At 49.9% G+C, this 21,558-nt stretch overlaps 1 protein-coding gene across 1 annotated transcript; it reads left to right on the top strand.

Moving 5' to 3' along the window:
* Positions 1–8,003: 8,003 nt before the first annotated feature.
* Positions 8,004–19,189, top strand: LOC144375821 (phosphatidylinositol 4,5-bisphosphate 3-kinase catalytic subunit delta isoform-like). Its single transcript, XM_078041282.1, is given in 22 exon segments — positions 8,004–8,157; positions 9,707–9,959; positions 10,057–10,289; positions 10,679–10,858; positions 11,012–11,161; positions 11,544–11,633; positions 12,723–12,944; positions 13,584–13,680; positions 13,769–13,908; positions 14,290–14,331; positions 14,404–14,571; positions 14,658–14,789; positions 14,985–15,118; positions 15,268–15,367; positions 15,485–15,663; positions 15,763–15,875; positions 16,037–16,115; positions 16,583–16,750; positions 17,297–17,420; positions 17,592–17,737; positions 18,100–18,232; positions 18,846–19,189. Coding segments are annotated over 22 exon segments (3,165 nt in total). The 5' UTR covers positions 8,004–8,013; the 3' UTR covers positions 18,984–19,189.
* The last annotated feature ends 2,369 nt before the right edge of the window (positions 19,190–21,558 follow it).

Here is a 21,558-nt window from a genome sequence, read left to right as displayed (position 1 = left end):
TTGTACTTCAGGTCAAGAAGTTGGTAAGGACAGCAGAAGTATAGCCTGCTGGGACATCTGTTCCTCTGCTTGTTGAAGTAGAGGATTCAGGTGTATTGGGCTTGTGGGGCAGAGTTCTTTCTTCCGCTGGTTAATCTCTCCCCTGTCTGCTTTTGCCTGGGGTTTTTCTGTCTTCTCCTTCTTCCATCCTGAACCCCCTTTCTTCCATTTCTCTCACTGCAGCCAAAGCCATCTTCCTTGTAGAGGAACAAACAGGCCAAGTCTGACCCTGCCTAAAATCCTCCCATGGGCTCCTGTTGCAGTTATAGCAAAGCCTAGAATCCTGGCTGTGGCACCAGGGCCCTGCAGGATCACACGCTTGCTTCATCTCCCCATTCCCAGTCACCTGTCTTGGGGCCTTTGCACTCCCATCCTGCTGCCTGGAACCCTATGGTTACTCCCATGTCTTGGGTCTTTGTTAGCTTGTCTCTCATCAGGGCCTCACCTATTCAGTGTAACCTCCCCTGATGACCGTCTCCTGCCCACCCTCTCTCTTTTCCACATTCTAGGCATTTTCTTCTTTGAAATCATCTTGTTTATTCATTTCCTTCCTTTTAAAATTTGTCTGTTTCTATTAGACTACAACTTCTCTAGGAGGAGGGGTGGTGCCTGTGCAGCGCCTAGTGGGAAACTAGAAGGTGCACACAGAAATGCCTGCTGAAGGACTGGGCCAAGGAGGGGGCCTCCTCCATCCCGCTACTCCTAGGGTCTCCAGGAGTCTGTGTGGTTGAAGGGTCTTTGTGCTTTTTCTGGTAGACAGAGCCAGATGGCAGTTTCTGGGACCTTCCTGGCGAGTGTCTAGGAGTTCTGCTGGGAACTGGGCCCCCGGGGCACAGCACCTTCTGACCCTGAAGTGCCCATTCACTTGTCCACAGAGGTTGGACCATGGGAAAAGTGTCAATTTCAGTTAGGAAGGGCATTCATATATTGAACCCAGGTCAAGGAGCCGAGCCCAGACACTGCTGGCTCAGCATGGTGTAACAGGCTGGCTTCTGTGATCATGGGTCACGTACCTCACAAGTACCTCTGCAGGGTTTTCTCTTTCTCTTTGGTTGAGGAGGCTGTTGGTCTTGTATCTGCCCAGCTTGGGTTTGGGGTAGACACTTGGACTGTGTGAATTTCGGCCTTCTTGAGGTTTCTGTGACTGAGGACCCTTTTCTCAGGTTAGTTGGGTTGTGAATTCTGGTTCTGGAATCCAGAAGGGAGATGATATCTTGTCATTGGGTTCAGACTCATAGGCATGGTTCCTGTGCTTGTGCAGTTCATGGATACTCCATAGGCGACCTGTAGGGAACATGGCACACATCGCCTGGGGTTCCCTCAGGGAGATGTTTGTCACACAAATGGGCAGGACACATCTTCATTTCTTTCTCTGAGTGCCTGTCCACTATGCCTGGAGTGACTCATGTTTCCCCTGGAAATCCATTGCCCAGGACGTGTAACAGAAGTTCCCAAAACCTGTCTTTACATCAGCAGAAGCTGGGCAGCGCTCCCTGGTCAGTTAGTCACGTTTGAAATGGCCAGGGAAAAGCAGTAGAGTCTACCAGACTGGGAAGATTCTGGCCCAGAGCCCTGGCAGAGATGTAGGATAAAGAAAGGGAATCCTTCAGGTATCCTGGGCTCAGCCAGGCCACCAGCCAGTGGGACTGTCAGCCTAGAGGGGCAGTCAATGGTTGCAGATTTAGCTGGAGGAAGGATCTTCAGTTGTGGGTTATGTCCCTACTTGCCCTCCCTCAGAAGGCACAGAAGCATTCCTGCTCCTGGCATGAGGCCCGTGGGCCACAGTGTGTTCCTTAAGATGTTTGTGGAAATTACTTTGCTGCCTCTGCAGGTCCCAGATCAGACCCCCACATGTTCCTTAGCCTTGGGCTAGGAAAGAACAGCCAATAGGGATACTCCATGACACTGAAAGGGATGACAGGGTTTCCTGAGATGGAGACCCACAAGAATCTCTGCTGTCCTTCAGCTGCCTTTTTGGACCTAGTGGCCAAGAGGTGAGAGGAACTGAGTCTGTGCTGTGCTACTTCCCTGATGCTCTCTGAATGTCAGGCTTGGACAGAACAGTCAGCTTGGGAAGGCAGAGGCCTGGGAGGGAGGGATTGCTAAAGTTTCATCCTGGAATGATGCCACCCTTGCTCCTGGGGTGCCCCTGGCCTTCTTTGACCCTCTGTCTAGGCCATATCACCTGCTCCCATGAGGCTCCATTTGTCACATGCTGGCCCCAGATTAAATCTCTGCAACCCCACAGATGGCTCCCATGGGTTCTGGACCGGGTCACTGGGCCTCTGACAGGGGCACACCTTTCTTTACTGGTGTCAATCAGCAGTTCAGATTTCATCTGTCTGAGATGGACCATCTGTTGCCTCATCACCAGGGCTCTGTATCACCCTCTGCTTTCCTGGGCATCCAATGACTACCAGCCCTGCAGACTCCCAGGCCCAAACCCTCGGCTATCCATGGCTCCTCTCCACCTCAACCCTTTCCTCTTGGGAGCATGTTGGATTCTGCTTGATGTTCAGTGCTGGGTCAAGAAAACTCACTGATGCTCAGCCACTGCCTCCTCGACTTGATTCTCATCAGTCCCTCCATAGCACTGCCAGTGGCTTTGTCTTGGTGAAAGTCACATCCCATCATTGATTTTCAAAAAAACCCTCCTAGGCCACCCATCTCACTAAGAGCAGAAACCCAGGTGCTGCCCTGTTCTCCAGGATATGCAGGATTCAGACCCTCATGACCTTGACCCCCATCTCCACCACGTCTTCCCTCTACTCTCTGGCCCTCACTCCAGGTCCTCTCCATGGGTGTCTTTCCTAGCCTACTACATGCGGTATCTCTGCCCCCCAGCTACTCTTCATGACATCACCATGTGGCACTGTCCTCCACTACATTTGGGCCATGTGTGGGCACTCTGCTTTCCTGCCTATTTACTTGTGGACCAGTGTCTCCCTGTGGAGTGTGAGCTCTGTCAGGGCCATCACCACCGTATTCCCAGCTTCTCCTGCAAGGCCTAGTACTTAATCAAGTTTCATACTTACTAGTAGAATTAAGGAATGTATCCAAGACTGAGTGATACATATAAAATAAAAAATCCAGTAATGCATGAATGCAAGTTATGAGATGAAACTATTAAAGATAGCCATGAGTTCTTGAATTCATAAATCAGGCAATTGTTCCTGGACAGGCATACAGAATGTGGCTTACTTTGAAAAATGCCAGGAGGGCTTGCAGCAAGCTCAGCAATGTGGCCAGCAAGAAAGTTTTCTGGAGACTAGGGAGGGGTTGTGGCACACTTTTATATTCTGCAGGAGCTTGGTACCTGAAACATTCTTCTATGATTTGTCCCTACAGGCCTCTCTCCAGCCACACATGACCACTACCTTTCCCTGTTCTCATTTTGAAACTGTTTCCAGACACTGTGAGCAAAGTTTGGAATTCTGAGTTAACCAGATGCTCTAGATGAGGTCTTCCATCAATGACAGTGGTCAGGCGGACTGCCTGTTTGCCTCTAGATGACAGTACAGAGGACACAGCTTGGCTCACAGAGACAGGGCACCTTCCAAGCAAAGGACTTTCTAGACACTAGAAACTTCCAAAAAGGAAATGTGGCTGCACTCATGGAAAGATACAGCAAGTGGCAGAAAACCCAACTGAAACTTCTCTGGAGAGAAGAGAGAGTGAGACGGGAAAGGAAGAAGGGACAAGCTGCAGACATGGCCAGGACCAGGGACTCAGTGACATCCTCATGCCCATGCTTGTGTTCTCCATTTCCATTTGGAGTTCTGCTTTCCTATGTTGGTCTCTTCTCAGTTTCTGCCCCTAAGGGCAGTGGACAGTTCCTAGAAGCTGCATGACAATAGTATATCTTTTCTGCTACTCCAGAAGGAAGTCTGGACATCAAAAACTAGTCAATGGACTTGATATTCACATGCCCTTCCTGGTATTATTGGAGCTAGAGAGGCGACATCCAGGGATGGGTTGGGCCTGAGTTCCATTTCTGTGTCCCATCTGACCCACAGTTGAGGGGAAACTCTTACTTCTGTTTGGCTGGGCCTGTGTCTCATGCCGTCTTAGTGGCTAGGAGTGAAGTAAGCCCATCTGAACCATGTGGACCAAGGGTGTGAGGCACTTGTGAAAAGTCTCCAGATAGAAAACCAAAATGCTTTCAACACCCAGAAGCCCCTCAGGCCCTCAGGCTGGGGTAACTCTGCTGCCAAGATAGATGAGTGGTTCTCCCTTGTCATTCTCCATGTGGTTGAAATGATGAGCACCTGGTTTTGATTCCAGGATCCTTTTGTTCACCCTTCTGTCTATGAGATTCATTTACATTGTGGCATTGTGTGTGCCTTTGCAGAATATTCATCCTGCCTGTGATATAACATTATACTTGGAAAGAATAACCACAGTTTATTTCCCTACCCTTCTGCTGATGTGAGTTCTTCAGGGCTGTCCCAAGCAGTGATGTCACAGTCACTCTCACATGTCTCTGGGCCCATCTGTTGAGGAGTGGATGTGTTGGTGCAGGGCACAGGTATGTTCACCTTTCATAGATTCTGCCAGAGAGTTTTCCAAGGTGATTATATCAGTTTTCATTCTTGGACAGTTCTGAAGTCCCTGAATTTGCTGACATCTGTGAGACAGAGAGTGATGTGTTTGGGCTTTGACCAGAGCAGAGGGTTGAGGCTTTTTGACTGATGAACTCTGAGTCCTGGGAACAGAGAGAGGGAAGGAGATCTGGCTTTCTCCTGTCCTGTCTACTGTTCACTCTCTATCCTGCACAAGCCTTCATGGGTCTTCCACTTTTTCACTTTCTGTGGAATTATTTCCCTGCCACCTAGCTGGGGAAGTATGGTTGAAGACTTCACTTCCAGTGTGCTGAGGGCAGGGGAGCAGGAGTACATTTTCTCAGAACCCAGGCCTTTTGTTCAGAGCTCCTGGTAGGGCTTCCCTTGTGTGCTCATTTTGGCCTCACCAGATTAAGTGACCCAGTGTGTCCCACTGACTTCCCCACTTGGCCAAAGAACATATGGCATCATAGACAGATTCTCCAGGATTCCTGATAGTACCCCAGGTTTTGAATAATGAAGGAATCTTTGGCTTGGCCATTCTAAGAAAGAGGAACCTAAAATAGGATGTGGTTTCACAATCCAAGGAACGTCTGCCAGCAGCAGTGCCCTGGGATGACAAGGTAATGTGTGAATCGCACTGCTCCAAGCCACTTCCGCATCCCACCAGGGATGCCTGGCCCCAGCTGGCACTGCCACCAGAGAATATCACTCTTAAACATGTCTGTAGCTGGGTACCACTACACATGCTTGTTATCCCCACTACACAGGAGGCTGAGGCAGGAGGATTGCAAGATTGCATTCAACATGGGCTACATAGTGAAGCACCCTCTTAAAACAAATTAAAACTAAATGTCCTTTCAACTACTTTCAAAAGTCATTTAAATACAGGAGCTGTGATGTTACAGTAGGTAGAGAAGTTGCATGGGATTGCTTTCTTTTTTTTTTTTAGTGCTCGGGATGGAACACAGGGTCTTGTGCATGCTAATTATCTCTAATACTGAGTAACCTCCTCCAAAAACATTGATGTATTTTATTGCATTAATAATAAAAACTTATATTCACCAAAAAGAGATCATATACCAAGAGAAAAGATGACTCAGAGTAGGAAGAAAACATTTCCACTTCATTTAATCCACAAGGAATAGAATGTAGAATATATAGATTCTATAAAGTAACAAGAATAAGATAAATAACCTCACAGGACACATGCCAAGGTTATAAGTTGTATTTAGCAAAAGCTAAACATTTTGTGAATTATCAGCGAAAAGCAATTTAAGCAAAGTAAGCCAATTTCATACCCATTAGATTGGCAAAAATGAGTAAGTTTGACAATAGCAAATGCTGAGCGTAATTTGGAGATCAAGCATGAGCTCACGATAGGCAGCACTACATTGGGGAAAACATGGGGGTACTTGAGCAAGTGAATGATGGATTTATACCTATCATAGGTTTCACTACATGGAACTCTTCGTCACTTGAGATGTAGGTAGTGCACAATTTAGGAATGAACTTGAAAACTTTCTTTTTGTTTGGGAGGCAGCTCAGTAGTAGAGCAATTGTTTAACATGCACAAGGCCCTGGGTGCCATCCTCAGAATTGCACCTCATCCCACACCCAAAATAACCCACAGTTTATTTAATTTACATTAATTGAAATTTAGAAATTGATACCTGGTCTTTATCAGAAAAGCTTTATTTGTTTGGGACAACTTGGGTTGGTGAATATTTTTAGCCTATAAATAGTGTGAAAATTGAGTAGACAAAATAATTCTTGTGGTATTTGTTTGGGTTGGGCTGGGGATAGAACCCAGGGCCTTGAATATGTTAGGTAAGTGCTCTGACACTGAGCTAAACCACCATCCATGGCCAGTTATTTCTGATTAAAATCTGAAAGTGAAATGGCAGAAAACAAAAAGAAAAAGAAAATCTGGCAATGAAATAAGCATAAACCACAAAAGATTTCAAAGGATCAATACTAAAAATAGTTGGAATATCTCTAGTATTTTTCCCTATGTTGATTTCATGTCAACATGATGATAATTTGGATACATTGGATTAAATAAAATGCATTCCGAACCTTAATTTTACCTGTCTTTTCCCTTTTAATGTGTATATTTTTCCTTGACACTAAACATGAAGTTTACATACTGCTCTTGGACCAGCCTCCTCTCTGCTCCCAGGTGCAGGCTATGAACCCAGTATAGGAATATACATTGTAGCATCTTTTGTAATAACTAAGGAAAATAGAAATAAACCTTCCCAGTTTATCACCATGATCAGGGCAAATACAAGGTGCTTTCTTTATACAGTGAAACACCTTGCAGGAGTTAAAATGAATGTACTATTGCTACATGTATTCATCCATGTGGATGGATCTAAGGAACATAAATTGAGTAGCCAAAGCAGGTTGCAGAAGATTCACTAGTTTAGGAAGGTTTAAAGCATTCAAAAATATTAGGACTTCTTTGTGGATACAAATTAGTAGTAAAAACACTGATGGAGGCTATAGATAAACAGATTCCAGATGATGGTGACCTGGAGGGAGAAGGTGGGAGTGAGGGAAGTAAGGGGCTGATCTGGTTCTGGAGTGTATGGAAGACAAAAATTCTCTGTAATGTTTTGTTATGTATGTGGTGGGGGCAGGTTTGGGGCTCATTTCAATCAATATATCTCACCAAATCTTACACACACACACACACACACACACACACACACACACACACAAGCACACACTCTGGGGTGCACACCTGTTACTCCAATTGCTTGGGAAGCTGAGACAGGAGGATTTCAAGTTCAAAGAGAGCTTCAGAAACTTATCAAGGCCGTAAATACCTCATGGATAACTTGTGTCTAAATAAAATACAAATATAGGCTGGGGATGGGGCTCAGTAGTTACATTCCCTTGGGTTATATCCCTGTGGAGAAAAAAGTCAATAAAAAGGATGGGGGATGTAGTTCAGTGTTAGAGTGTCCCTGGCTTAAATTCCCAGTGTAAAAAATAAAAAAATACATATTTTGTCCAGTCATAGCCTTTGGCCTTTCTCGAATCCTGAGTTGTACACCCAGCCATACTGCCATTTGTCCTTGCCGGGTGGTGGCCATGACAGCATCTCCCTGATGCATAATTTCCAGAGGAAAATTATTTGGTCTATGGCTCTGGGCCCGCTGTGAGGGAGGCAGATGTGTCCACCAGAGTGAGAGGCAGCTGAGTGCAGACAGTTATCTGGGGCAGTAGGAGCAGCAGCTACCTGGGCAGTGGGGGCCCTGTGGGAGGAGAACACCATGTGCCCACCTGTGAGCCCTCAGCCCTGAGCCTCACATTGCCCGAGGTCCCCATACACTACTCCCAAGGACTCTCTGCCTTTGCTTCCTTTACATGTCACATGGCCACAGAGAAATAACAAAGCAGAATGCCCCTGGGGATTGACTGTCTCATGGAATTCTGGACCGAGGAGGAGAAGAATCAGAGTGTGGTGATTGACTTCCTTCTGCCCGCAGGGATCTACCTGAGCTTCCCTGTGTCCCACAATGCCAACCTCAGCACCATCAAGCAGGTACTGCCTGGTCTCCTGTCAGCCCTGGGAGCTCAGAAAGACAGAGACATTGTTCCTCACACTTGAGAACCTCAGATATAAATTTTGAAAAATATACAATATCAAGAACTTGTATAAAATGGGTGGTTAAGCTCCACTTACTATTCAAATTCAGCTTACCCCATGGCAATGTGTTCCCCTCCCTAGTTTCAGCTTACCCCATGGCAATGTGTTCTCTTCCCTAGTTACCAGAGGGCCAGCTACTAGCCTCAGTTGCCCTTAAGCCTCCAGTGCTGGAATGGAACTTTGAAAGTTTGACTCACATTATGCTGTCTGTCACTTTAGTGACCACAGTCTGCTCCCAGACACATAAGGGCCTTGCAGGAATTTGTCTTTAAAACTGTTGCCAACATAGTGCCCATCATCCTTGGAAAGGGTCCTCAGGTTCATTGAATAAATTTCAGGATGAATTACTGAGTCAAAGCAATGAACCTCTGCTTTGGTAGAAGCTGTCCTGTGACTTTCAATGGGGTTTTGCCACTTACAAACTCGGGTTTAATGGGTCATGCCTTGGACTGCCCGAGGGCAAGAATTTATTTCACAATTTTAAAAGCTATTATTAAGAACAAGAAAAAAATGATAGAAGCAATGGACCACACTTGAAGGATTTTTTTTAATGTCCTGGAAATTTTCTCTCTGCCTTCTTTCCATCCTTCCTTAAATTTTTCTACTTCAAATGTAGCTGGGTGTGTCCCCAAATGTTCCAGTGGCTGAGTCAGGAGGATTGTAAGTTCAAAGCCAGCCTCAACAACGTAGTAAGATTCGAAGCAATTAAGTGAGAACCTGCCACTAAAGAAAATATGAAAAAGGGATGAGGGTATGGCTCTGTAGTTCAGTGTCCTTGAGTTCAGTAATAATATTGGCCCATAAAATTTTGGAAAATAAGAATGAGAAGGAAGAGACCTGCCTGTGATCCTGCCATAGAAGACAGCCATTTCCTGTTTTCTAACCACATTATAACTAAATTCTGATTATGAACTTTCATGATTTGTTTTTCTGAGTGACCACAGTAACATCTTGTTCATATTCTAGTTCCTGTAAACATCATCATATGGTTCACTTGATGTGTTTACAGAACTTCAAACAGTGTGCCTAAAGTTGAAACACTATAGTAGCGGACTTGTCCCTGGGGTCCCATCTCTCACTTCATTGTAGTTTTGGTTTCTTCATATTTTTATTGATATGAAGCTTTGTGGGCTATGTGTTATGTGTCCCAGTGGATCAGCTCTGCCATGGCTCAAGGCCACCATTGCCTTGGTGGGGTGAAAGCAGCCCTAGATAATGTGTCTAAGGCAGGCGTGGGTGCTCAGTCCCCAATCTCCACACATCAAGTCCTTCACAGAGCACTGTGACAGGAAGCTTACTGACTAGCTGGTTGGTCCCAAGGGCCAAAGGGTTCCTAGGAAGTGATGCTTGGGGTCTCCCTTTGTCCTCTATGTGGCTCATGCAGAGTGGGATGCCCAGACTAGAGGCCTCTGCCTGCCTTCCAGCAGCTGTCATGGCCAGCAAGGCTGACCATAACCATTCCTCCCACATGCTGTGGCACGAAGCCCAGAATGAGCCCCTCTTCCACGTGCTCAGTGACCCCAAGGCCTACGTGTTCACCTGTGTCAACCAGACCGCAGAGCAACAGGAGCTAGAGGATGAGCAGCAGCGGCTATGTGATGTTCGGCCCTTCTTGCCCATGCTGCACCTGGTGACACGCGAGGGTGACCGCATGGAGAAGCTCATCAACTCACAGATCAGCCTCCTCATCGGCAAAGGTAGGGCTCACAGATCAGCCCCCACCTTGGCAAGGTAGGGCACACCTGGGTGGCTGGTACCACATGCACCTGCACTGAGCCTGCTCCTGCCCTACAGGCCTCCATGAGTTCAACTGCCTCCAAGACCCAGAAGTGAATGACTTCCGCACTAAGATTCACCAGTTCAGCGAGGAGGCGGCTGCCTGCTGGCAGCAGCTGGGCTGGGAGGCCTGGCTGCAATACAGTTTTCCCCTTCAGCTGGAGCCCTCCACCAGGTGCTGTGTGAACAGCAATACCTCTCAAATCTCCAACCCAGACCTGCTGGTCAATGTCAAATTTGAGGGCAGCAGGGTGAGCCCATAGCCCATGTCCTAGGGAGGCTGCCCCAGCTGTGGCACATGGGCTGCTGTGCCACTGATAAGACACTCCAGTGTCCCAGGCCCCCAAATTTCCCTTCACTCACTGGCATCACACGGCATTTTCCAGGTATGCAGGCATGCAAGGGGTGTAGTCAAGCATCCCACCAGGTAAGCTCACCAAGGCTGAAATGGTCCCTTAATTCACTGGACAAGTATTTCCTGGGTGTCTGCTGTTACTTTCACCAGTGAATGTCCCAGGCCCTGCCCTTGTGGGGCTCACACTTGGGGATGCCCAATAAAGGCAGGCACGTGGCCTTGCCCCTTTTCCCCAGAAGCCCATGGGCCTGAGAGCAGCATGCCAACACTCCCTCCTCCCCACAGGAGAGTTTCACCATCCAGGTGTCCACCAAGGATATGCCTCTAGCGATGATGGCCTGCGCCCTCCAGAAGAAGGCCAAGGTGTACCAGAACCTCACAATGGAGCAGCCTGAGGACTATGTGCTGCAGGTGAATGGGCGGCATGAGTACCTCTATGGCAGCTACCTGCTCTGTCAGTTCAAGGTGAGGCCTGCAAGGAGCCCTCTGCACTCTGGGATCCCTACCACTCTAGAAGGGGCCATCATAGGAGTGAGAGAGCCAGACTGTGAGTCTTTCTTGGTTCCAGGGAATGGATATATCACCCATTGACAGTTCAATCTTATACTCTCATCTCAGTACATATGCAGCTGCCTGCACAGTGGACAGACCCCCCACCTGACCATGGTGCACTCCTCTTCCATCCTTGCCATGCGGAATGAGCAGAGCAAACCGGCCCCTCAGGTCCAGAAACCACACACCAAACCGCCTCCCATTCCCATGAAGAAGGTGAGATGATGTCCTCCCCTTTCTTACCCTCTTTATCTTCCTATCTCCATTTGGCCAATCCTAGAGCCTCTTGGGCAGCACCAGGGCTAGGCGTTGATCCAGGGGACTTTGGATGGTGCAGTCTTTTTGGAGTGTCAGGGCCTTGAGCTGACACCCAGGGTAGGGTTCTGTCTGAGCTACTGTGATCCCAGATTGCCTACTTCTCTGCAGATCTCAGGGGGGCTGGGGCCCCTGGCCCCCTGTGTGGCAGATTGGTAAAGGATGATGTTGGTGACAGGTTTCTGAACCTTGCCACAAATTTGGGACCCTCTCCCCCGCTCCTCAGCATTTCAGCAGCCAGGGGAATGAGCTGGGATTTAAGCCCCTCTCCTCTCCTCTCTAGCCTTCCTCTATGCCCCTGTGGTCACTGGGGCAGCCTTTCTGCATTGAGCTGATCCAGGGAAGCAAAATCATTACTGATGAGCAGATGAAGGTAGGGGCTCGGGTACCAGGTGAGTGGACAGGTGTGGTTTTTTTTGTGTTTTTTTTTTTTTCACAAACAGGGTGTGCTGTAGCCTGGAGGGGCAGCAGAGAAAGAAGAGTGGGAGGGTGTCACACAAAAGTCACCTGGACACATTACTCGTTATCTCTGCCTGGATTGGCTGTGAACCACATCCAAACAATAAGAGGGGAGGGGAGCAGGCCAGCAGGCCAGAGAGGCCAATTAATGGAAACCTGGGCCAAGCAACTTGTGGGTATTTGACTTTGGTGGAGCTTGTGGAATCAGGCACAGCCCATTGAAGTAGGAGGCCCAGTCAGAGATGTATAAGGCACCATAGAAGCTGGCTGCAGCTGGGCTGAGGTGCTTACAGGGGTTACTAACCCAGGGGTACCCAGAGTCTGGGGGACACTGCACATGGTTCCTCCTGGAAGCTGAGCCCCCATGGGCTTGGGGAACAGTGCCCTGTTGTCTCTTCAAAAAGCACTTTCATGGTTCCTCTGCACTTAGAACCACCTGCAGAGGTGGATTTATTGTCCCACTTCTGGGAGTTGATGCCTGTCTGGGTCCACACAGCATAGCATGTCTTGTCTGGGTCTCTTTTTTTTGCATTACTTTACAATCTGGGAAGGGGGGTGTATCTGCAGGAGTCACGGAGGATTGGGTGGGAGCAGCTCTGGAAATGGGCTGGCAGATTGGAACTGGAAGAGGTACACTGGAGACTGGAGCCACATGGGGCTCAGAAGATGCTAGGCATGAAGGTAGCCAGAGTTGTTAGAAGCAGCAGCGGCTATGTGATGTTCGGCTTTTCCCTGGAACTTCTGAACCCTGATGAGGAAACTGAGGTTCTGAGTTGACCCACAGAACCAAGTGTACTGAGACTGGCTTGCCCCAGCACAGCCTGGGGTACCAATGCCCCAAGACACCTGTACCACTGAGCTGCCAGCCTACACTCTGCTGGACCACTCTCAATGCAAGTAGATTTGGACCCCTGTGTAAATGGGGACCTTTAAGGAGAGGATTAGAACTTTAGATGGGGTGGGGCCTTCGCTCCCTCACCCATGCCTTGTACCCCTTCCCCAGCTGGTGGTGCAGGCTGGGCTCTTCCATGGCAATGAGATGCTGTGCAAGACAATGTCCAGCTTGGAGGTGAGCATGTGCTCAGAGCCCATGTGGAAGCAGCATCTGGAGTTTGACATCAACATCTGTGACCTGCCGCTCATGGCCCGGCTCTGCTTTGCACTCTATGCGGTGACGGAGAAGGCCAAGAAGGCGCACTCTAGCAAGAAAAAGTCCAAGAAGGTGGTGGGTTGTGCTGACTGGGAGAGGCCCAGGCCTCAGACACCCGGTGAAACCCCTTGCTGGGGCCTCTTGCCATCCTGCTCCCACAGGCAAGCACCCTGATAACAGGGTCCTGGGAGAGCCTGGGGACCCCAGTCTCTCTGCCTGCCCTAGTCTGGCTCCTTAGTCTGGCTTCCGGTGCTGCCTGAGTAACAGCTCATGAGTTGCCTGACTTGAAATATCTATCCCAGACCTGTGGTCCTTAGAGGTCCTGGAGGAAACTCCCTTGGTGGAAGAACAGTGTTCTCAGGGGGACAGAAATGATGAGTTAGTGGCTGCCTGGGGAGAGTGTGGCTGGGCCCCAAGTCACTAGACCCAGGATGTGACTTGCCTCTTGTCCTGGGCCAGCTATGGGACTGGTGAGCTTACTCAAGTGTCTCTGGATGCTGGGTGTGAAGATGCAGGCAGCCAGGAAGGGATCTTGCTGGCTTAATTACTGAAACTCTAATAGGAAAGAGATAGCGGGTCCTTCCCCTCCTCCTGGGTCTAACTTGGAGACCTTCCATGCAGTCTGGATCATCTCTCCTGGTTGGCCTGGAGACTGGTACCATTCTGCATATGAACAAGAAAAGGCTCTCTCTGATCTGTAGTATCCTTCTCCAGGACTGCCCAATCGCCTGGGCCAACCTCATGCTGTTTGACTACAAGGACCAGCTCAAGACTGGGGAGCTCTGCTTCTACATGTGGCCCTCTGTCCCACGTGGACCCAGGCCCAGCAGGGAGAGGCTCTTGGAGGGTAAGGCATCCAGAACTGGTTCCCCTACAACTACATCTCTCCCTGCCTTCAGATGAGAAAGGAGACCTGCTGAACCCCATGGGTACCGTGCATAGCAACCCCAATACAGAGAGTGCTGTCACCCTGGTCATCTACCTGCCCGAGGTGGCCCCTCACCCTGTGTACTACCCTGCCCTGGAGAAGATTAGTGAGGTCCTTCTTGGAAGGTGAGCGCTAACCAGGAGCTTTCCTGGAGCTCCTCAGACGGGGTCCCTTGCCACCCCAGGCTTTGCCCATTATTGGGGCTGGGTCATCATGCTGATTTGAGGCCTTCCAGTAGCTATGTGGCCCACCAGGGGATGTTGGTGATGTCTGATGAAATTTTGCTGTCAAAGCCAATGGGAGAGGTGCTACTGGCCTGTGGCAAGCTGAGCCTGGAGATGCTACTGAATGCCCTGCAGTGTGCAGGAGGGCTCCCACCAGCAAAAGTGGTTGGCAGTAGTGCTGAGGTGCAGATGCCCTGCCTAGAGCCCTGCCAGTGCTGGCCCAGGCCTGGGGAGCTCACAGCAGGTACACTTGTTGCAGATTCTAGAGCTGGGACTTCATGGGGAGCATGGGCCTACCACCAAGGAGGAGGTGAGCTGGGGTGCTGGTGGGGCATGGAGCCAGGTGCTGGGCTGAAGGCTTCACTCTGCCTGCACCCCTTAGAAGCTGCAGCTGCAGGGAATCCTGGAGCAGCGGGGGTTGGGAGAGCTGTATGAACATGAGAAGGACCAGGTGTGGAAGATGCGGCATGAAGTGGAGGAGCACTTCCCAGAGGCTCTGGCCCACCTGCTGCTCGTGACCAAGTGGAACAAGCACGAGGATGTGGCCCTGGTGGGTGGAGAGGGCCACCAGGGGCACAGCTGGAGTAGAGAGATAGCAGTGGGCCCCCCACCACCTGACTGCAAAGCACCCTCCAGATGCTCTACCTGCTGTGCTCCTGGCCTGAGCTTCCGGTCCTGAATGCCCTGGAGCTGCTGGACTTCAGCTTCCCCGACTGCCACGTGGGCTCCTTTGCCATCAGGTCCCTGCGGAAACTGACGGGAGTCCCAGCTGGGCACTGAGGCCCACAGGCTGCCAGCTCCTCACTATGACAGCTTGCCCTGGCAACCTGGAAGTGGGTGCTGTGTGGAGATGAGCCTAGGCTGGCCTCACCCTCTTTCCAGTCACCTGCCAGCTGGAGACCTCTTTCCTGAGTTTCAGAACCCCAGACTCAACCAGACTTCCTCCCCTACAGGGACGATTAGCTTTTCCAGTGCTTGCTGCAGCTGGTGCAGGTCCTCAAGTACAAGTCCTACCTGGACTACGAACTGACCCAATTCTTGTTGAACCGGGCTCTGGCCAACCGAAAGATTGGCCACTTCCTGTTCTGGCATCTTTGGTAGCTGGATGCACCCCTGCTGATGCCTTGGGAACCTAGAAAAGCCATGGGGGATGAGGGTCTCCTGGCCTGCTGACCTCATGTTTACTGGGCTGGGGAGGGGCTATGTGCCACTCCTGGCCATTCTCAGCCCCATCTTCTCCCTCCAGCTCTGAGATGCATGTGCCATCCGTGGACTTGCATTTTGTCCTCATCATGGAGGCCTACTTCAGGGGCAGCACCCACCACATGAAGGTGCTGATGAAGCAGGTGAGGCTCAGAGTGCCTGTGCCTGAGGCGGGCTCCCCTTCCAGGCCGCTTCACAGTCATACTACTTGTTCTGGCTCAGGCTCATGTGCACTGCTGCTACTCCATTCTGTCCACCAGGCAGAAGCACTGAGCAAGCTGAAGGCCCTGAGCAACTTTGTGAAGGTGAGCTCCCAGAAGACCACCAAGCCCCAAACTAAGGAGCTGATGCACTTGTACATGCGCCAGGATACTTACCTAGAAGCCCTTTCACACTTGCAGTCCCCATTGGACCCCAGCACGATGCTGGCAGAAGTCTAGTGAGCCCCAGGCCTACCCCCACCTAGAGACAGGCCCTAAGCCCCCTCCCCCACCCTAAGCCCACAACCGCCCAGGCCAACACTGCCCTCTGCCTGCAGTGTGGAAAGGTGCACCTTCATGGACTCCAAGATGAAACCCCTGTGGATCATGTACAGCAGTGAGGAGGCAGACAGTGGTGACAGTGTTAGCATCATCTTTAAGAATGGGGATGGTGAGCCAGGCTGGGCAGGGGACATGATGAGGCCTTGGCCTTCTCACCTAGGCCCATACTGTTCTGTGGTAGGGCCCCAGGGGGTTCCCTGAGAAGTCAGAGCTCAGATACTCTGAGCCTTGCATGGGTTTATAACCCACTAGAAACTCCTGCCCTTCCAGACCTCCGCCAGGACATGCTGACCCTGCAGATGATCCAGCTCATGGATGCCCTGTGGAAGCAGGAGGGCCTGGACCTAAGGTGGGGCCTCTATCCATCACCTGTTTGTTTGGGTCTGTAACAGGCCTCAGAGCCTGCTCCTGGAGGAGTTCCTGGTCTAAACTGACACCTCCGTGTTGGCTGTGAGAGCGGCTGTTATTACAAGAGAGGTAGGGCAGCTGGAGGGGTTTGGGTAAGGCCATTCCTGGTGCTCAGCTCCTATTTCCTGGCTTCCTACCCCTTGGGGAGCAGTACCACCTTCTTACAAGCCCACTTACTTATTCTCTTCAGAACAAGCATGAGCCCAGCCAAGGTGTGCTCTGCAACTTTGGTGCCAGTTCTGTCTCTGAGGCACCTTCTTCAGAGCCCCACACCCCGTCTGGCATCCTCAGGAATTTTAGCAGTGTTCCCTGTGGTCTTGTTGGATGCCTCAATTTCCTGGGGGTTCCAGTAGCCCCAGAGAATGTCCTTAACCATAGTGCCTGCCTGTGCCTCTTCTCATGTGCTAGGATGACCTCCTATGGCTGCCTTCCCACTGGTGACTGCATGGGCCTCATTGAGGCAGTGAAGCACTCGGACACCATTGCCAACATCCAGCTGAACCAGAGCAACCTGGCTGCCATGGCTGCCTTCAACAAGGATGCCCTGCTCAACTGGCTCAAGTCCAAGAACCCTGGGTAGGCTTTCTTATTCCTGGGAGAGGCTCGATAGAGTGAAAGGTGAGGAAAGGCCTGTGACAGTTTCCATGGCTGCTTGGCTCAGCTGAGCACTGGCCCACATCTGATTTGGGGAAGGACAGAGAAGGTCACTGTTCCCAGGTGTACATTTTTCATGGCTGTGTTATGCTACTCAACTCTTTGGGCATTAAAACCACCACCGTGTTTAGTCACAAATATGTAGCTTGAGTGGGTTTTGCTGTGGTTTGAAATAGCTGGTGCTATGGCTAGCATCTGTAATATTGCCTGAGCCCAGAGCATCTACCAAGGACCCAGTCACACACCTAGGCACTTGGCTGTCAGTTGTGCCTCTTTATGCAGCCTCTCTTCATCTAACACATAGTCCTTGTCTTCTCTGAATGGTATTGTGTGGAAGAAGGGGGCAATTTCAAGCTGGGAATGGTGACCTATGCTTCAGAATAATGCCCTCCTTGTTGATTAACACAAGGCCAGATTCAAGAGGAGGGAAAATATAAGGAGCCCTGGTTTTCAATCTTCCCCACCCAGAGAAGCCCTGGATCGAGCCATTGAGGAGTTCACCCTCTCTTGTGCTGGCTACTGTGTGGCCACATATGTGCTGGGCATCGGTGACCGGGACAGTGACAACATCATGATCCGTGAGAATGGGCAGGTAAGGGGCACTGTGTTCAGCTGCCCAGTGAGCTTTTCCTACATGCCTGGCCCAGGGGCCTTTCTGCCCTGCCCACAGCTCCCAGAAGAGTGCCCCAAGTCCTGCTGACTTCCTCTAAACAGAACCTCTCTTTGTGATGCCTGTTCAGTAGCTGCCTTTCATTCCATTCAGCTATTTCATATTGACTTTGGCCACTTTCTGGGGAATTTCAAGACCAAGTTTGGAATCAACCGTGAGCGAGTCCCATTCATCCTCACCCATGACTTTGTCCACATAATTCAGTAAGGAAAGACTAGTAATAATGAGAAGTTTGAAAGGTGAGGGTGCCCAGGGCCCCCGTGAGGGGACAGTGTCCAGCCAGGGGCAGGGATGGGGACATAGCTCTCAGGCTAACTCCTGCCTCCATCCTGGGGGTGCTGCCTTCTCTGCAGGTGTACCCCAATCCCAGAGTACCCTGTTGGGCAGTGCAAACAGGAGGTCCATGGGAGTTGTAGGAGGCAGGCCCAGGCAGGGGCCTGGGTACACCCATAATATGGATAGAGGATCTGGGTACACCCATAATATGACCAGCGGCAGACACTCAGGGGCAGGTGCTGGCTGGATGCAGAACCCCTGCTTGTTTGGGGCTGGGGGTGGCAGGGAGGACCCAGGGCTTTACGTATTTCCTCCACCTCTGCAGGTTTCGAGGCTACTGTGAACAGGCCTACAGCATTCTGCGGCACCATGGACTCCTCTTCCTCCAACTCTTTGCTCTGATGCAGGCAGCAGGCCTGCCTGAGCTCAGCTTCTCCAAAGACATCCAGTATTTGAAGGTATGCCAGCACAGGGCCACACCAGACTAGAGGCCAGGGTCCACCACAAACTTCCCAAAGCTGCCTGAACCTCTACAGCTGCGGAGGAGCCTGCCTGCCATATGTATAGTTTAAAAAATGAGCTTGGCAGAGCTCATCCTGGTCAGAGTGCATCTTGCCTGAACAGCTTCGGGACCTAGGAGATTCACCTCACAGATAGGGGCCCTCATGCTGTCCCAGGCCCAGCATTGCAGTATGGTTCGAAGTGGCCAGAATGTTGCACTTCCTGGGCCTACTCCCACCCAATTGAAGGTGAACTGTGATCTTGTTTGGTCATCCCATGTGTCCTCAGTGTCTTTCATGAATGAGATAAAGTCTCTTGTAGGTTTGCAAGACATTTTCCATTCCTATCTTTTCAGTTGGTGAGAGGCAGAGTAGGAGGGGTGTATCCCCTAAAGCTCCTCCTGCCCTTCTCTCAGCTAAGGTGAGGCCGCCTGACCATCTGCTTGCAGTTCTTTTAGGAAGGAATTTAAACAACCTGAGGGGGCAGGAGTACAGGGAAGCAGAAGGGACTGCAGATGAAGCAGGGTCAGGACCCCTGAATGTTGATGCAGTTGTGATGATTCTGTCCCAGGACACTCAGGTGCTGGGAAAGACGGAGGAGGAGGGGCTGAAGCACTTCTGGGTGAAGTTCAATGAAGCTCTGAGGGAGAGCTGGAAGACCAAAGTGAACTGGCTGGCACACAACCTGACCAAAGACAACCGGCAATAGTGGCCACCTCTGAGCCGCCATAGGCTGGCAAACCTGTTCTGAGGACAGCTACCCTGGGTTGTCCTAGATGGGGCCTCACACCTGAACTACACCACATGGTAAAGAAATACACAATTGCCTTTTGTTTACACTAGTTATTTAGAGAGACAGGAAATGTTTCAAGATGATGGGGGAATGTGATGGACATTATTATCCAAAGTAGATGTACAAAGACACAAATTGGTGTAAATATACTTTGTATACAACAAGAGATAAGAAAATTGTGTTTTATTTGTGTAATAAGAATTGTAATATATTCTTCTGTCATATAAATAAAACTATTATAAAGAACCAAACAGCCAGGGCTGGGGTTGTAAGCTCAGTAGTAGAGTGCTTGCCTTGCACGTGTGAGGTGCGGTTTCAATCTTCAGCACCACATAAAAATAAATTAAAAATAAAGGTATTTGTCCATCTACAAGTGAAAAATACAAAAAGAATAAAATACCATAAATGCAAACACACCCAAGTGCAGAGGAGGGGTGCTGCCCTGTGTCCAAGCACTGTGAGTTAGGCACCTTGAGGTTGCACCTTGCTCTTGTCTTAGGATGGGCATTCCAGGTCTTCCAGCTGGTGGATCTTGCCCAGCAAAGACTGACCTCCTCTTGGGGAAGCCTTGTTCCCAGGCTCCCCACCTAGCAGTTACTTGGCCTCCTGTCCACTTAGGACACCTCAATCCCCAGATCACCTTCTGCCACCTGTGTGGCCCACCCTGCATGTTCTCAATTGACCAAGTCCTGGGCAGCTCCCAAAGAAGCCAGGGTACCCTCCAGACACAGGGATGCTTACTCTTCACTACTAAAGTGACTCTCAGGTAGAGGATGCCCTCAACTCTTTCACCTTCAGGTAAAAAAATAATACCACTCTATTTACTGAACCTCTACAGCTGCAGAGGAGCCTGCCTCCCCTATGTGTAGTATAAAAAATGAGCTTGGCAGAGCTCCTCCTAGTCAGGGTGAAAGGTCAGAGAGGGTCTGTGTGGTGATGTGTGAATAGGCTCCCTGCTCTGGAAGGTTTAAGGGAGGGATGGGGCTTGATGTCCCCCAGGGCTCACCTTTGAGGAACCATCTGGGAATAATCTTGGGCCACGTGAGGTGGGGTCTTTCTCTCTGAGGGCACTTACTCTGAGATAGTCCAAGTTTAGCCTCAGTAATCCCAAAGGGCTACGCAAGAGAAACTATCCCTACTGCAGGATTCTGTGCCTCTTTCAGCTTTCTGAAGCCCGCTGTAATGAAGCATCCAGGACTTGCACTTTTAGAAACCCACAGTGGGATGGGGTCAGAGCCCAGTCATAGAGCATGTGCTGAGTATGCATGAGGACCTGGTTTGATCTCTAGCAGTGTAAACAAAAAAAAATATGAAGAAGCTCCTGATAATCCTGATGTACATTTAGCTCACTCAGGACCTTCTGGGTTCACTGCTGATCTCTCAGGTGTCTCCCAAGACTTGGCAGAGCCAGCAGACTCTGGCCCTTAGCAGCAGAGGTGCACAGCTTAAAAGGAATTCCAGATGCCAGCTCTCTGCATTTTCAATAGCTGTTGGGCCACCAGAGCACCTGTCTCATCTGCAGTAGCCAGAGATGACAGTTTTGTTCCCAAATAAATGCTGAATTTAATCAGGCCACCTGCTTCCTTTACAGTAGGAAAAACCACAAACGTGTCTATGTATTATGCTTCAAGGCATGGGCTACAGACCTTGCACAACCTCAGCGATTTCTGAGTGTATGGTCTGTTGCCCAGTGAGAACAGCTTCTATTTGTTTTCAATTATTTCATGTTGCAAGTTAAATATCACTGATATGGGTTGAGTCTGCAGTCTTTTTTCACAAGACAGAAAGGCAAGTGGAAAGAAATTAAAGCCTTTCTATGGTCTTATGTTCTTGGCTCAAAAGGAAAACAAAGTTTAAACAAGGCAGTAAACAGGCATCACTCCAGCTGGAGTTAGAAACAAAACTTTACTGTAATGTACACACTTTCCCACCTAGCATCAATGCATGCATTTGGGCAGGAACACCAAGGCACTACAGAACATATGAGGACATTCCCCTCTGTTAGCTTTTACCACTGTCTAGACAGCATCTACACAGACTGCATGTGGACGGGCAGCCACACAACAGCAAAGCCATCCTTAAGACTGGCAGTAAGGACACAGGGGCAGTGTGCAGGATGACCCCCAGGTTTACATGAAGAGCAAAGTTCTTTGTGGCTCTATCCCCAACTTCTTTCTCTCCTTGACCTTCTCATGGATCAGAGCAGCAGAACTCCTGGCTACTGGAGTGAGGATCTGACCCCAATGCAGGGCATTCTGCAGAAGCAACCCACAGGGGCTGGGGTGGGGTAGATGCAGACTGTTTTGGAACATTGTAGCACTCTGATTTCCTCCATTATGAGTGCAGATCCCTCAAGAAACCACTGCTATCTCTAAAAACAAGTGGTCAAGTTATCTGTATCACAGCTTTCAGTTTCAATGAAGTGTAGAGAACTTCACCAGCAGGAAAATGTACATTTATGAAGCCTCAGTACAGTAACACAAAGCCTGGG

The sequence above is a fragment of the Ictidomys tridecemlineatus genome, chromosome 3, assembly GCF_052094955.1.
Source record: "Ictidomys tridecemlineatus isolate mIctTri1 chromosome 3, mIctTri1.hap1, whole genome shotgun sequence".
Classification (NCBI taxonomy): domain Eukaryota; kingdom Metazoa; phylum Chordata; class Mammalia; order Rodentia; family Sciuridae; genus Ictidomys; species Ictidomys tridecemlineatus.
This window is presented reverse-complemented; position numbering and strand designations above follow the sequence as displayed.